The 17,296-nt window shown below is 33.5% G+C and overlaps 1 protein-coding gene across 1 annotated transcript in view; it reads left to right on the top strand.

Annotated features, from left to right (window-relative positions):
• LOC146136029 (C-Jun-amino-terminal kinase-interacting protein 4-like) overlaps positions 1-17,296 on the top strand; it is a 31,532-nt gene that overhangs the window by 7,593 nt on the left and 6,643 nt on the right. Inside the window, exons 9-26 of the mRNA XM_083395820.1 lie at positions 745-838; positions 2,526-2,673; positions 3,199-3,314; positions 3,634-3,702; positions 4,197-4,329; positions 4,674-4,818; positions 5,313-5,509; positions 6,982-7,200; positions 7,632-7,691; positions 8,542-8,598; positions 9,947-10,016; positions 10,543-10,653; positions 11,582-11,746; positions 12,886-13,105; positions 14,416-14,484; positions 15,110-15,205; positions 16,112-16,152; positions 16,978-17,129. Of these exons, the coding sequence (XP_083251946.1) occupies positions 745-838; positions 2,526-2,673; positions 3,199-3,314; positions 3,634-3,702; positions 4,197-4,329; positions 4,674-4,818; positions 5,313-5,509; positions 6,982-7,200; positions 7,632-7,691; positions 8,542-8,598; positions 9,947-10,016; positions 10,543-10,653; positions 11,582-11,746; positions 12,886-13,105; positions 14,416-14,484; positions 15,110-15,205; positions 16,112-16,152; positions 16,978-17,129 (2,162 nt within the window). The remainder of the gene's footprint in view (positions 1-744; positions 839-2,525; positions 2,674-3,198; positions 3,315-3,633; positions 3,703-4,196; positions 4,330-4,673; positions 4,819-5,312; positions 5,510-6,981; positions 7,201-7,631; positions 7,692-8,541; positions 8,599-9,946; positions 10,017-10,542; positions 10,654-11,581; positions 11,747-12,885; positions 13,106-14,415; positions 14,485-15,109; positions 15,206-16,111; positions 16,153-16,977; positions 17,130-17,296) is intronic.

Raw genomic sequence — 17,296 nt, 5'->3', positions numbered from 1 at the left:
CTTAATGGTCAAAACACTGCGATACCTTAATAAAATGGTTATCAGGAATTGTGTTATTTTCATGTTAGAACAACTGTGAATCAGCCGGGCCCCTGATCGTTTTTGCACTTATAAATGTGTTGAATTACATTTGAGGAGGCAGTAAAGTGTTGGCGCAAAGCGCGAAAAAAAACATTTGTTTGGTTTAAAGTTCGAGTTCACATGTTGTCATCCATACTATTAATAAAAAATGTAATAAAAGTACTTTGAGGGAACACAATAACATTTAAAGTTAATCTAGTAGAGTGTTTGTTAACTTTTTTTTTAACTTTCGAATTTTTTTGTATACCAACATTTTTTTAAAATTCTTGCAAGTTTTTATCACTTTGCAGAAAATAAAAAAAATGTTTATCCAACATTTTGAATACGTTTACCACGACGCACTTGGCAGTCTTCCACGGCGCAACGCTAAAGAAGCGCTGATCTAGGTGAAAATACAGAATCAAAACGTAAACAATCGCGCGAAATTTTTTCGAACTAATGTAGTTAAAATGGTTAAAATATATGTGAAATTGACTCATGTCCAATTTGTCAAAGAGGCGGCGGGCCGGATGAATTACATCGGCAGGCCCGATCTGGCCCGCGGGCCGTAGATTGCCGACCCCTGTTTTTTAAACCCAACAAAATGTAAGTTGGTAGTTATAAGCAGTTAAGCACATCCACTTGTGTGTTTAAGATTTTGGTTTATTTGTTTGTTTTTTCTAGGATGAAATCCCCAAGTCACTTCCACTTTCACCAAACAGTCCTTCGTCATCAGGCAACGATAAAACGTCTCTTCCACATGATATGGAAGTCATGGGTAAGAATTTAGAAAGCCTTACCTTGAATTTAAAAGTATTTAAAGCCTGTAGTACTTAACCAATTTCTTATGACACTAGTTGAGTTTAAAAAATTTCTGTTATTTTTGGTTTATTGAAAAAAGTATTTAACAGAATGATGATATACTAATAAATGTTTTAAAATGGTCTACCTGCTTTAGCAAAAAGCAATGAATCTGGTGCAAAATTGAAGAGGGGAAACTCAAAACGCTTGGTTAAGTTAGCTTTCAGTAATTCGCTGCACCAGTCTGTGAAGGAATCCAAGAAAAAAATTGCTCCTGAGGCCTTTCAGCCAAATGCCTCTAAAAAAACTGTAGTCCAAACAAAAGGTGCTGCTTTTGTGTCAATTCAGTTTTGAGCAATTTTGCGAATTCAATTGTTCGGCCCAATCCAGTTGAAAAAACTACTTCATTTGCTTTGTTTGCTGCAAAAAAGTTTTCTATTTTGTATTTGGACTGAAATCTTCTTTATTGTTTTATTTTTATGTGTTAGTTGTATAATGAAAATATATAATTTTTTACTTTACCCTAACACAGGGGTTCTTAAACTGGGGTCCATGAACCTCCTGGGGTCCGTGAACTAATTTTGGGAGTCCATGAAGGCCAAATTGAAATATTTATGCATATTTAGGAAATAATTAATCTTCAAGGAAAATAGTTCAATTAAAATAAACATTTTAGCACTGAATGTATATAGACTGTATTTTACTTAAATCATCAGCATATTTCTGAAAGTCTATTCGTATTGTGACATAATTTATGATAAATTTGGCAAATTTGTTCAGTCTATTTTGATCAATTTATGACGTCATTTTTTAAATTTTCTCGCCTACTGTGGTGCAAGCGAAGCAAAAAAAAAAATTTAAGGGTTCATGGTAAAATAAGTTTAAGAACCCTTGCCTTAACAGTATATTGAAATACAACTGAAGGTTTACACATACTTCAATACCGATTTTTATCTAGCTTCAAAAAATGTCTAGTTTTTCACATTGATTTGTAGTTGGCATTGCAGAATATATCTGATTTTACATGTTTTCTGTAATTAAAAACAAAATCAAAAAAAACTTTTCTCAGACAAATTAAAAACAAAATTATCTTGTTTTTTTCTGTCTGAAACAATTGACAAATCAATCAGATAATCTTTCATGCTAATTTACCAAAATGTAATTTCTCTAGTCTTTATTGTCGCTGCTGCTTATTTTGGCTTAGTGATTAAAATATAGAAATATTGATTGTTTTAATGCTGATATATTATGCTATAAATTTTATAACAAAATCTGTTGGATAGCTTCTGCTGGTCATGGTGTCATCAATGTACTGTTAAATAGTAAAACTTCTGTACATTATCATTTAATACTAATGCTATACAAATTTAAAGACCATCAAAATTTATTGTTAAGTTTTAAGGCCCTTTGGTTGCATAAGTATCATCGCCAAAAATGCTCAATGCCAATTTTGCTTTAGAATCATTAAAAGGTTACTGCAAGCTTAATAACATTCTGTTTTAGAGATTAATATCCAGAAATGATAGCTAAACAACAACAACAAAAGTTTTATATTGAATTCAAGTAAAAGTAAATTAATATTAAAATCTCCTTTTCAATGAATATACCAAAAAATATAATTTTGCATATTGGTAACCCCTTGTTCCAAATCAAATTTTGTCCAGATATTGGATCCCCGTCTGGCGAAAGTGATCCAGGTGCAGGTTGGGTCAGCGAAGAGGTCAAGGAACTCCTGCAAAATGGGGGCTTGGACCTCGACCGGCCCGACCCGGATGGCACCGACCATGACAATAAGCAGACTGAGCTGGAAAGGTATACATTTTTAAAAAGAGTAACTTTGGGAAAAAGTTTTAGGTTTTATTATTCATTTGAAATCATATAATCAAAAAAATTTTGACATACTAGTGGCGTAATGTTTACAATTTTATTAGCACAGTATTTGTCAACCTTTTTTCTGGGCAATCCCACTACTAAGCGTGATTTTAACAACAAAACTATTGTGACCATTTCTGTTCACTGAAGTTTTTCTATGGTTGATGTGAAAAGCGAAATAAAACAATAGCAACTATACATTCTTATTTAATTATATGATCCATGTCTTTGTAATGTTTCCTAAGTTTGTTAGTTTTGAAACATCTTGCTGCTCAATCAGCAACACAATTTTTGAGTCATAAGGCTCCCAAACATAGTTTATAAGACACTGTCTTAGCATATATATGTAGTTTGTATGAAGTAAAATATAAAAAAAGCCTCTTAATGACCTTGAAAATTCAGTTTTTTAATTTCTTAGATGTTTTATCAAACCTACAGAAAGTAACTTTTAAATTTGATTTTCAGCACTGGTATAGAGAATGCAGCTTTCGAGACGACGCAAAATACAAACGTTAGTTCCCTGTTTGCTGAAATGTCACAACAAGATCTTGGGGATGTAGATGAAGGGGCTGACATTTTTGGTAAGTTTGTCTAAAACAAAATACAAAGATTTATTTTGTCTAAAACAAAATACTCCAGCTATTTTAAAACTACATGCATAAATACCGCTAAGATATGTAAGAAAGGGACATAATTATTTATCTTCTTAGGAGGTAAATCCTGTTTCAGTTTCAATGATGTGATTTTTTTATTTGTTTTTTCTGCCCTTTCGTTTATTTAGGTTTTGTTGTCCATTAAAAAATTTCTTGTAAGTTTTTAAACTTTTGAAAAAAATTGTAATGTGTTTTCTAAGTTAAAATAGTCAACCAATCTATTTTTATTAACGCCTATTCCACACAGCAATGTATAATGGAGTTACTCCGTTGCTTAAAGGATCTTTTCAAAGTCCAGACTTGTGCAGTTATCTCGGTAAACAATGTTTCATGCATCTTTGTCGTAAAGTTTAAGAGGATTGATGGGTGTTTGTGTTTTTTGAAACTTGTCGTAAATGAAAACATAATAAAAGTTTAAAGCATGCAGTGAAGCATTGCACAATATTTAGTTAAAATGTTAAACTTAATCTTATTAAATTACAGCATATTATAAGCCAGTAGGCATGACAAATATAAATTTAATTTAAAAAATGTCTTTGTTGCTTGTTTGTTTGTTACTTCAAAATAAATTTATACTTTATTCCAAACAAATGTCTTGAGATAAAAAAATCCTTTAAATTAAATAGTTGCAATTACAATTGTTTGTTTTTTGCCATACTCACTCAGGGTTTTATTCAAAAGTATTTTCTGTTATGCAAAGCATTCCAGTTGTTTCTACCACTTGTTTTATACTTTTGTAACCATTGACGATAATGTACAAAATTTCTAGTAAATTTCTAGGAAAACGTGTATTTTTTACTTGTGTCCTAGGTATGAGCAAAGAGGTGGACAACCTTATTCAGGAAAATTCCAAACTGCTTGCCACCAAAAACGCTCTCAATATCGTTAAGGATGATCTCATACAACAAGTTGACCAACTAAACACTCAACATGCCCTTCTTAAGTAAGTTCTTCATTTGTGATTAACTGTTGTGTGTAGCTGTGTATACAAAACTGCAGAAACAAATACTGTTTGTCGATATATTTTAAAAAAAGTAAAAATGCTAGGCAAATCTATTACACAGCAATAAAATCTGTTTCTGTATTAAACATGCTCACTGGCGGTTTCTATCTTTTCACATATGTAATGTAATAATTTGTGGTGTTTACCTGCAAATCAAAATTTCGGGTTTTATTTTCTAAAAAACATAGAATAAACCGAAAAGTTGAATCCGAAATCTTGTAATAATTGCTGCTGAAATAAAAAAGAAAATTTGCATGGCACAATAAGTTACTTTGCAAACACAGGGAGGAAATTGAATCGTCTGAGAAGGCACGACATGAGTTGAAAGAGCGTCAAAAGGAACTTGAGAAACAACTGCACAATCTTCAGCAGGAATTGGAAAATGTCGCTGTTGGAAGAAACTCAATTTCCAAACAATCAGATGAAGAAGTGGGTTTACCAATTTGGTTAAACTTTTCCTTAAAAAAAATCTGAAAAAATGCTGTTCAACTTAAGAAAATTAATCGTATTCATATGTATGTAAATAAACTTTAGGTAGTTTTTGTGAAGTTTGCACAAGTTGTGCACAATTAGAATTATGTGTAAAATTGTAGTTAAATTCTTATGTTTGGTCTCAAATAGCCTTGTTTAAACAGATAAGGTCTTAATTCAAGACACCATTATCAAAAAGAAAAAAATAAGAACACATATTACTTTTAATAAAATGTCTTTGTAATATTTAAACTCTATAAATGCAGAGTGGTCTACAGGGTTGCAAGTCAGTAATTGCATTTAAAAATTATTTAATTAACATTTAGCAAAAAAGATTAGTTACCAAAACGTTTAAAATGAAACAAAAATGTTGGTTTATTTAACCTTCTGGCTTTTATATTTGATTAAAGCATATAAAAAAGATTATATCAAACACAGAAATTTTCTTCCAGGATGTTGTACCTCTGTCTCAGCGAAAGCGATTCACTCGTGTCGAGATGGCTCGCGTTCTTATGGAGCGGAACCAGTACAAAGAGCGTCTCATGGAACTGCAGGAGGCTGTGCGGTGGACTGAAACACTACGAGCATCGAAAAATCATCCCGATATGGGACAGAATAAGAACAAGAGCAAATCGTCCATATTTCAATTGTAAGAAAAAATATTCTAATTTGAAAATTGGTCTTGTTAAAATGCTTTCTCCTAATCTTTGGAGATTTATCCTCCATAAAGTTAAGAAAGACATAACTTCCACAACGATATTAAATGCTGTTATCTTTGGACGTTGAATACCAAAATATAGTATCAGCATTTAAAGTTTGTCTATTTCAAGCAAATTTTTGATCGTTTTAGTTTATACTAATTTAAAGCAGGGCTGCAGGTTCAGTTAAAAAACTACCTGAGTCCAACTCAGGCCAAAAAAATAAACCCGAGTCAGACTCTTGAGTCTGACTCCTGTCAAATGTGCTATTTAGTGGAGTCCCGAGTCCGGCCCTGATTCTACAGCCTGTGTTCGGCCAATTTATGTAACTAAAATAATGTGGATATTCAGCAATGCACTTATAGGGGTGTTGTATAATTCATTTACTCACAATACATGATTGGAAAATACTCACTATATGCTATTCCACTTTTACAATTTCCAGTTGGCAGCCATATCAGTTTAAAACTTGGTACTGCGCATGTCGGAATAGTTTTTTGTCGCCTTACAGTACTCTAGTCCCGCTTACAACACTTATAATTGAGCGATTATTTTTCGACAAAAAAAAAGTCAAAAATTTTGTCAAAATTTACCCAGTAGGTAAAAATTTTCAAAATCAAAATCGAATAAAAATGCACATAAATCGTCTAAAAAATGAAAAAATAACTATTGTCAGCTTTTTAAAATTGTTTTGTTAGTTGTTTTGAAATTTATCGTTCAAATTTATCAAAAAAATTTTTTTAGAGCAATATATGGTAAAAAACGTGTGATTAACGACGCCTAGGTTATTTAAATCAATGTATTTGTAACAGGCCAAAAGTTTGTCAAAATAAATTATTTTGAGGTCAAAATTTGTCAAAATTTCAATTTTTCAGGTCAAAATTTTCTATTTTTTAGGTCAAAAAATAATCGCCCTACTTATAATGGTTAGAACCACTGCTTAACTATGCACTTTCACTTATGTAATTAAATCAGCCGCTGCAAAGTTGCACTGGCTAATGTTAATCTGATTAAAATACATCACTCAATTTTATGACCTGACTATACTAGCATGTGACATCACTGAGCCTGTGTAGCTAATAAAACAATAGACTTCCAACAATAGAAAATTACCAATTAGTTTTAATTTGATCGCAGGCTTTTTGTGAGCTTGTCTACACATATAAGCAATTTTAATTTGATAAATTGAGTTAGTCTGGGGTATTCTTCCATAATTTAAGTAAGAACTTTTATTGAAATTAACAAACTATTATTTTCTTAAAAAGTGAAATAAAGATAAATCCCTTTATATTTTTATTTAAATTGCTACAAAAACTTTTGTGTGGTGTTCCAAAGTTCCACACAATGTCTTTGCTTATTTAATATCTAAAATTGTTTTACCTTTGCATAGTTGTTGTGTTTTATGATATGCATTTTTCTACAGCTTTAGTCGTCTCTTCGCTTCCAACTCTAACGAGGGTAGCGGAAATCAACAACAACAGTCTTCTCCCGATCAACAGAGGCCTCTGCGTCGAACGAACGCTTCCAGCGAGTATGGACTTAACATGGCTTACAGCGCCCCGTCCAAGATCATTCCAAGGTCACGCAGCAGCACGGCATCGCTTTATGGAAAATCCCCAACTATCGATGCGCTCCGAGAAGCGTAAGTTTTTTGGTTCATAATTTGTTCTGTTTCGAGGCTGGTAACTTTCAGATTTTAGAAAGGTTGTTCATCGGATTCCACTTTCATATGACACTTAGTGTGTGATTGTTATTGGTAGTTGATACCTAAAATTTTAAAAAGGCAATGATTCTGGATTGCTGTTAGAGGGTTCTGTATATATCCTAAATGTGTTAAAATTTTTGTGAGACAATCTGAGAATTGATGCCTTTTATGCCAGTTGTTTATGCATATAACAAGCCTAAGTATTTATCTGTTGTTTGCGATTTTTTTTCTGGTTATTTTTTTTGTTAAAAAATTTTACAATATTTTTTAACAAAAATTGCCAAGCGTAGTGCTAATATTGTTTTCACAAAACCTTGAAACGCTGTTTGATGCCTAAATTCAAAACGAATAAATTGTTAAATTGATAGACATGCAATAAAATTGCAAAATAAGAAGAATATGTTGTTAAACATAACTGAGGATAAAGGGTGAGTTAAGAGTTAAAATGTGGTGTGTGATTTGTCACTAATATTCAGGGGATTTATATGATGTGGTACTGTCCTGTTCTTAACACGCCAGTCATTTCTTGTTGTAGTTGTCTGTTGTTTGAAGGAGCAAAACATTGGGTTTGATAACCTAAGTAGATAAAAAAATAAAAAAATTACACATTTTAGCAACTAACGGTTTCTGTGTTGTATGGAATATTCGATTATTTTAAGCAATGTCTTTTTTCCTCTTTGTATATGTCAGAATGGGTGGATATCCACATTGTTTAATTCAAACCAGATAAAAACTTCATAAATTAAACCACGGATTCCTAACCTTTTTACGATCTCGTACCACTTGGACGCTCTGTACTACCACGCGTACCATGTAGTGTTATCGAAAATTTTATTTCGATCAAATTTTACACAACAGGAATAGTTATGTATCAATAAGAATGGGCTTCGGCAAATTTTTATCATATTAACATAACCAGATAAACAAAATGTAAAGTTGTGGATCCAGGTTTTTGTGAAAAAAAAATGGAAGCTACTTGCGTAACACCTGAATAACTACTAGTGGTACGCATACCACAGGTAGGGAACCCCTGAATTAAAAAGAAATATTGTGTAAAACCAGATATTGCCAGTCTTTGTAAAAATGCAGATAAAAATTTTTTTAACATTTTTAAAATGTAGAAGAGGTTTTTAGGATCGTTTGATCACCGCTACTTTTTTGGGTGATTGCTTACATACAGAAAAGTGTCAGCTAGGTTGTATTGGGTAAAAAACGGAAAGAGATTTATAGATTACCTTGTGAAGTAAAAACTTGACTAAATAATTTAAACCTTTGCAGAATGCAACGTCAAACACCCACTGTTTCCTTTCTTACCGACAGATCTCCTAAAAAAAGGTTTTAACAAATAATTGCAGCATGCAAGAGAATGCAATTGATACTTTTGTTTTGATGGAAATAGATTAATCCATTTAGTTTCAAATCTTCATTTCTGGGTGAATTTAACAGCACGCCACAAGCATATTTTACTTATATAATATTTTTTATCGGAGAGAATTGAAATACTCAGATGTCTAACATTTTTTGATCAAAGAGTTCTATTTTACAGCAATATTATCAAAGAAAATCATTGATTCATTGCAATTGTGATGTATTTTACAATTTTTTTTTAAGTATAATTTCCTTTTTGGTTATCATTTTTATTTGATCTGACTAGTGTTTTTAATACAAATGTTGATTTATTTAAAAAACAAATTATGTAATTTTTGTTGTGTATATTTTTGCATTTGTTGATTTTACAGATTATTCTTCAAATTGTAAATGATTTTAAAAGGATTTAATTGATTTTTGGTTTTTATTTTTATGCCAGCTGGCACAGGTGAAAAACCGTAAATATACAAAATTTACTGTGCAAAAAAGCATAAAAAATTCACACTGTTTATATCTCACATGTCGATGTCTCCTATTTACATTACATTTTTCTGTGTTGATGTGTAGTTATGTCCTGTAACCTGTTCTTCGATAACCATTGACTCATGCTATTTTCTGTAACATACATATCATGCAATTTACACTACGAATTACTGAAATGCCCCTATGCAAAACTCCTAAATCAATAAATTGAATGTGAAAAAAGCTTAGAATAGACATTCTGGAGCGTTTTATAAAATATTGTATCACTTCAAAAAGGGGCACTAATCACCATATTACTGTAAAATATGCCCTTTTTTGGTTTCATTGATTCATTTTTTAATTTAAAGAAACTTTTTTTTGGATAAATGTTACAACAAACTGTGGTAATGCCTGTGGCATGATACAATAACAATTTTAGTTACTTTTTTATATTATTTACACTTCTTTTGCTATGTTGTAGTTATTATTGAATAATAAAACCAATTTTATATTAAGATGATACAAAGTTTCAACTAAGCATAGGATTCTAACAATATTGACCTGGTTAACTAATCCTTTTGCTATGTTAAGATATAACCAAAAACATGATTTTGTGTACAACTATACGTACATACTGACATGTAATTTATTGTCATAAATTGTTTTATTTTGATATAATTTCTATTGTTTGTTTTAGTATTATTTCAAACAAACATATTTAATGGTAATGATCTGTGATTAAAAGTTAAAAAAGTCCTAGTTCTGCTCACCATAGCCTTAGAAATGTGAAAGAAACATATTCATCAAGAAATGTCATTTTTGTTAGTCAAACACAAAACTATTTTTTCTGCAGTCCTGGTCCATCTCTTGGTTCTCAGAAGAGGGAAGTTCCCCAGCGGCTTGGCGATAACCATCGACTTCAGGTTTTTTACACTGTTTTTTTTTTTTTAACTAGAATGAAAAACGTTTTTAGGCAGCATTTGACTACTAGATAGGTTGTAAAATTTCTTATAACTTGAATATTTGATCATTTTATTTTCTGTTTGTAACACCATTGACTGGTGGTCTTCCTTCAAAAATAGCCAAAAACGTTCAGTAGCATACCTTACATTATGAATTTTGTTTTAAATATTTTTTTACCAACTTGTTCAATTGTTCTATTTTATGTGGAGCCTCATTATAAATTACAACAAAAGTTTTGAAATACATTCGTTATTAACTATTAAAACAAAACCTTAAGTGTATGGTCTTAAGACTGTTTATTTATTAAAACAGATAAAACAAAAAATCATTTTCTTACAGAAATATATAAAAGCAACAACTAGCGAATGGCATCAAACGACATCTTTGTTTTACATTTTATTGTCCGCGGGAGATCCTTACTTTTCAGCTTAAGTGTATTGTAATTTATTTCTTCAGCCATGACAAGTGTAGTTTGATTTGTTAAAGGCTTGTGGTTGGAGTTTACCCAACAGCCCAGCTACACCGAAAGAAGGTTCCAGAATGGTTCCAGTACCTGTTTATTGTGGTCCAGTGCATGGACAAGAACCCACAATGAAGGTACGGTATTTAACCTACCCGTTTTGTTAGTATACCTTTTAATTTATTTTTACAACCGTCAGATCAAACCACTAACCCATCAACAATCAAATATGAAGTAATAAGTCAATAGCGCACCTAAGTACATGATTTTCCTTGAGCGCACCTAAGCACATGATTTACGTCTTTTGGATTAATGACTTGACTTGTACTGTACTTTTTTTGAGTCAAATAGGGTTGAAATTAAGTGTTCTAAATCTTTTCAGTAAAATCAGGTTATTTATCTCAATTTTTGCACATTTGCTTACACATTTAACAATTTGCTTGCTAAATATTGCTTTTTATTATTATTTGACATCTTGCTCATACACCAACGTCGGAAGAGTTTACCTATGGTTTTTAACATTTATATTTTTCAGTGACTCGACTTTAATTCGACTCTCTTATAAAATGACTTGACTGGGACTTGACTTGAAGTCATTTTAAAATGACTTGTTTAGGACACCGTTATTCACTAAAATTCATTTGTTAGGTATAAACCAAACAAATTCGTGAATAAATATATTTGGCCGAAAATATGTATTTTGCGTTATACCGGCATCCCTAGTTTTGTCTAACAATAACTCAAAATACCCAAAGGTATAGAAAACAAAAGTTTCAAAGAGACAAAACCGCCAATTATAAACCACTTGGAAGCTCTCACGGTTTTGGGAAAAAAATCATGTGTAATCTTGTAGTAAAATAAAAAGTGAAACGTTGGTACAACGTTGGTACAACGTACGGCCAGTACGACGTATGTCAGCCTAACAAAGAAACGTGAAGAAAATAGACACAAAAAATAGACCTAACATTGAGAAAAAATAGACTTGCGAACCATAAATGATGAGTAGTCGAGTAGTTGTACCGCTGGTCCGGCTCCCACACAATTATCATTGTGCTTTCCTTGTAGATCTGGTGTGCGACTGCCGTCAACATACAATCGGGCCAGACGAGGGACGGTGGCGTCGTGGTCGGTACTTCGAGCGTCTTCTACCAAAATACTAAGGACAATGACGAATCGGGAATCGATGAAACTGTCGAAGGCCAATCGCCCGACGTTGTTCGTCTTAGCCAGGTAAGCGCTCTGGTTTGCTTCGACACGTTTTTTTTTTTTATTGTTGATTCGAATGTTCTAAATGCCCTTTTCTGTAAAATCCGATATTCTAGTGTTTGGTGTGCTGTTGTGCACGTTTATGTTATTAATTGTCCCTCGCGGTTTCAGGCTTTGACGGCCTAAAGCTTCCAATGCCATTGTAAAATATCTAAAATTGCCAGTCATATCTTATTTATTTGGGTGGGGTAAGGGAAGGAGGAATACTTTGGTCTCCTTATAAGTAATACAAAACGCGCTTTTTAAAGTTTAAAATGATCTTTTTCGAATATATTTAACAAAAATCTTTTTCATTTTGAATTATATTTCCATGGACTTTAGAAAAAAAAAACTCTTTTGTTGAGTAGTCAAACTGTTCGGAGGTTTAGTTTTCTTAAAATCAATGTTAGATCGACCAAGAATTCTAAAGCACTGTAAGCATACATGTAATTCACGATCGATAACCCCCTTGGCTGTAATATTGAATGTCCTTGTGTAGTAGGCCGTCTCCCATTGTTGGCATTTGGCAATACTGTTCTTCGTTTTAAAATTTTCAATTTGTCTTCGAATATTTGATGACATGCTGTCGTTCGGCACGTAAGTTTAATTTTACTTTTAAACAATGATTATTTTATGGTGGACCAGCATAAACGAAAATCTCCATCCCATTGACCTTTTATTAGCAATACAATAGTAGTTGACCATTGCTTTTATTTTCTTCTGTAATTGGTTTCCTTGTTTAAGATGTTGGTTTTCTGAAGTAAAACATTTTTAACTTATTTCACGCTTAGTATTAGTTATAGTTATAGTATGGGTGAAAAGCTGGTGTGTTTACATAATCCGATTACTGTTTCATTTAAATTATTTTTACTTCTCTGTTTAAATTTAAAACCGTGTTTATGTTTAAAAAGAACTGTTCGTTGTCATATTCATTTTCATATTCAAAGAACAATCTGCATCAAAAGAATATTCAGGTTCAAATACCTTGTTTACATTCAAAACTATGTTAACATTAAATAATGTTTAACAAAAAATTAACTTGTAAAATCATTTTTCTTTAAAATTCCATTAAAACATTCTCAAAAGTAAAAAAACACAACACAAAAGATCAAATTACGCCACAGGAGCTTGAATCGGAGGCGCGAAAAATCCGGGTCGACAGCGTGCGGCGCGAGAACCTCTCCTCTCTCGTCTGGCTGGTGTCGGACGACTCGCGCTCGCCACCCAGCGGCGGACGTGGCAGTGTTGTGACGGTGATGGACGCACGAGAGCCGGGGAAGTGCATTGAGCGGTTCGCAGTTGGAAAGGCGGACGTACACGTTCTGTGCATTACCTGCGCACCTGGTGGGTGATTTTGTTCTTTGTGCTACTTAATAAGACTTTTAAGTTGGTAAGCCAGTGGTTCTCAACCTTTTATGGCTTACGGCACCCCTCAAAAATAATAAATATATTTTCGGTACCCCACTGGAATTTTTTTGTATTTTACTAAAATGTCACTATAAATGGAACAGGAACAACACAATCAACTTTAAACATGTAGAAATATGTCATTTGATATAATGGTCTCTACACAAACAGTTATATCAAGAAGCTTACCAATTAAGCGAAAATCAAATTCTTAAAAATTCTCAAATACTTAAAAATTCTCAAATAGAAATGGCACTTTAGGGCGCCGCGGCACTCCGGTTGAGAACCACTGTATTAAGCTAAAACTTGAAAAAAAAATTCGTGGTTGCCCTGCTAGCGCACCTGTTGCGCTACTGATAAGACTTTTTTTCTGGTCATTAAGTTGGAAGTTGAAAAAACTTGTTGCTGCCCTAAAATCGTACCTGGTAGGTTCTTTTTTGTGCGTTGCCCTACTGATAAGACTTTTTTGGGGGTCATTAAGTTTGAAAAAAAAACGTTGTTGCACCGGGAGGGTGCTTTTTTGTTCGTGGCGCTCTTATGAGACTTTTTTCAGATATAAAGCTGCTAGTTGAAATAAAAATTCGTTGTTGCCCTAATAGCGCACCTGCTGGGGGCTTTTTTGTCCTTACGCTAATTAAAGACGTTTTTTAACTTTTAAGCCAAAAAATGAAAAAAATCGGTGTTGCCCTGCTAGCGCACATGGTGTGTGATTTTTTGTTCGTTGCGCTACTTAAAAGACTCTTTTAGTTATTAAGCTGAAAGTTGAAAAATAAAATTATTTTGGTGCAGTTTTTTTATTTGTGTTAGTTTATGGAAGACGTGGTAAAATTGTTTGCTCACTGCGCACCCCTTGCTGTTTTTTTTTTTAGTTATTAAGCTAGAAGCTAAACATATTATTTCTTTGTTGCCCTGGAAGGTTTTTTTCAGTTATTTTACTAATATTTGACGATTTTTTTTCGCATCTGGCGAGGTTGAGGTTCAGATATTCGGGAAAAGGTGTAAAATCCTTGTTCTAAAAAAAACATTTTTTGGAACGCTATAGTAATTTGAAGTTTTTTTCGTAGAACGCTACATGTAATTTGAAGTTTGTTAAACTCCGTATTTCTAAAACGTTGTTTTATCAATCACAAAATTATTGTTTTGACATGTTGTTTTCGTAGGCTCACTCCTAAAACGTAATAAAGTATTTGTAGATTATTTAATATAGAATCTTTTTAGTTATTTAAAACTACTTAACAACCTCTTAGGGGCGGCTGAAGATGATTTTGCGACACCTTCTCCAAACGAAGAAGCAGATTCGCTATACACGAGCGCTGGTAATTAAACGTCATACCAACCGAACTGGCGTTGTACGGGTTATTTTGACGCTGGTCTTCAATCCTAACTTATTTTCCCCATGGGGATTGTATTCCTAACGTTATTTGGGTTAGGGTGCGAGTTGAGCGTTTGGTTTTGGATTTAAGGGGGTATTTTTATTATATTTATTTTCCAATATTTAGTTCTATCTGTCAATTTCATTTTTTGTAACTCGTTTCGTTACTGTAAAAATGGTGAGATTCTAGACCAGCGCCCTCATTTTACACATTTTTATCTGGAACATAAGACATCAAAGACTTATGTGTAATACTTTTTTTATCGAAGAATGAAGTTTTTACATTGTTCTATTAATGATCGGAAAACTATTCAACAATGACTGTTAGTCACACTCAAATTTAATAAACATTATTTTTATATAAACTGTTGCCACCAGGCAAAATATTAATCAAAAACAGCTCCTCTGAACGGTACTTTGTATGACTAGCTTATTGTGCTTAGATTTTGATTTGAACTAAGAACAAAAAGCACAATTTTAAAATCGTTAACATAATTTTGTTTTCATTGAGTGCGTTATAATAAATTGAAGTTGCAGTATCCACATTTCAATTTATTAATCCTAAACAGGTGACAACAGCATGTTGGGATTGGCTCCATCGCCTACTGAACTGCAGTCAGATAGTGAAAGTGCCGCGAAATTACTGGCCCAGGGCGACGGTAAAGGTTGGTCGTCGTCTGTTTATTCGCCAATTTATTAGACGACCAAAACTTGAATAAGATTCGAAAAAATACAGCTCCTCTGACAATTATTGTATTTCCTCTCCAACGTTTCGGCAACCTATTCAAGTCGCCTTTTTCAGGATAAAGGGCGTCAAACGTTCGTAGTACAACTTATGTCAAAACACTAACAAGTAAAACGCTAGCAACCACACGATAAAAAATTAAGATTAACAAAAAAAGATAATTATTTTACAATTAAACAACGGCGTGGTGTATCAGGTTGGACAAAATGATAATGTGGGATATAATTAAGATTTTTTCAGCTATTCAACAGCGAGTAAAATCATTGTATAAACACACCTTAGTATACTTTGAGGCAACGTTGTTGTATAATTTAAAAGAATATAACAGAACATCAGGGCTGCAGAGTCGGACTCGGACTCGCGACTCGAGTAAGATCACGTAAAACAACCCGAGTCCCGAGTCTTTAAATCTGATATGGCCGCCAACTGGAAATTGTAAAGGTGGAAATAGCAATGGTGGAATATTTTCCAGCCAGGTATTGTCAGTGAAAAAATAATACGACACCCCTATACGTGGATTACTAAATATCCACGTTATTTTAGTTACGTAAATTAGCGGAATACAGGTTGTAGAGTCAGGGCCGGACTCGGGACTCAACGAAATCGCATAATTACCGGTGTCGGACTCGGTTTTCGGGAGTCGGACTCGGGTTTATTTTTTGGGTGGAGTCGGAATCGGGTTATTTTTAAGCAACTTGCAGCCCTGCTATGTTCTGAAGATTAAGTTTTCTGTTCTCCTTCCCATACAACAGCGTTTAGTAATTTTAATGATAAACGCCATTAAAATATTTACTTATTACTTATCCTTATTTACCCCTTTTTTTAGATCCAGCGCAAGGTAGAAACTCCCCTTTACCTCCTGACGTGGTGAGTGGCATCGTTAACTTTTCACTCGTTTATTTATTATTTTATCTGGTCGATACCCGATACCAAGTTGTAGTATGGCATAGAACGGTCCCGGTTTGACTGCAGGTCGTGAGTTCGAACCTCACCGCAGGCTAGTTGTTTTTATACCGTTACCTTGCTTGCAAGAAAATCCTGATTCGGGCAACTAATGTCGATAAACTTTTTCCTGGGGCATCATGTGTGCTATATTATTATGTGTGCCGTTGGTGTTGGTCAGTACGTCTCGACTAGATAAGGGCTTGATTACAGGTTTTACTCAATATGCATAATTTATAAATGTTTCGGTTATTTTAACAAAGTATTTTTTACTTTACAGCGGTCGGGTGAAGGCAGGGTTTTTTTATTCTTTTTTTACCGTGGAGCCCTAAATTTTTTCCTGCCTCGCTTGGACCAGTGTAGGCAAAATATATTTAGAGATAACGTCATAAATTTACGTCATAATACAAACAGAGTTCAGAAACTTGCTGTTTCCGACTAAAAAATATTGAAATAACATGAAGTCTAATTATATTCAGTGTAAAAACTTTTATTTTTAACTATAGCCTACTCTTTTCTTTGAAAATAGATTTCTTAAATATACACTAATAGTTCTATTAGGCCTTCATGGACCCCCTAAAACTAGTTCACGTATCACCAAGGGGTCCATGGACCCCAGTTTAAGAACCCCTGGGTTAAGGTGACGGTTTACTTTTCCAAGTTGTTGTTATTGCAAGACGGATAGTTGTACAATTAAGAAGTAAATCTCTTTGTTTTGCCTTAAACTTAAACCATGTTTGGTTTTCCAAGGAAATCGGTGGCCTCGAGAAGGTGCAATCCCCAACTCGCGAATCCGGCTCCGACGCAGTCCTGGGCGGTGATGACGTCAGTTATGACGTAATGGAGGATTCGAGGCTCGCCAGTTTGCAGCCGACCGTCTGGATGGGGGCGCAGAACGGATGGTAAGAAAGACAGTCGAGAAAAGGGTATGTGAGTCGATCTGTGTCACAAACAATCTTGTGACCTAATTGGGTTATTTGTAAGGGGGCTGCAAAATCACTTTTAACATGGCTGCAAAAAATTTGCCTAGTTTAAACCGGAAAAACGATTTAATGATTCGACTAACCTA

The sequence above is a fragment of the Ascidiella aspersa genome, chromosome 8, assembly GCF_963924565.1.
Source record: "Ascidiella aspersa chromosome 8, kaAscAspe10.2, whole genome shotgun sequence".
NCBI classification, from domain to species: domain Eukaryota; kingdom Metazoa; phylum Chordata; class Ascidiacea; order Phlebobranchia; family Ascidiidae; genus Ascidiella; species Ascidiella aspersa.
The sequence above is the reverse complement of the archived record's forward strand: the minus strand, read 5'-3'. Positions and strand labels throughout refer to the sequence as shown.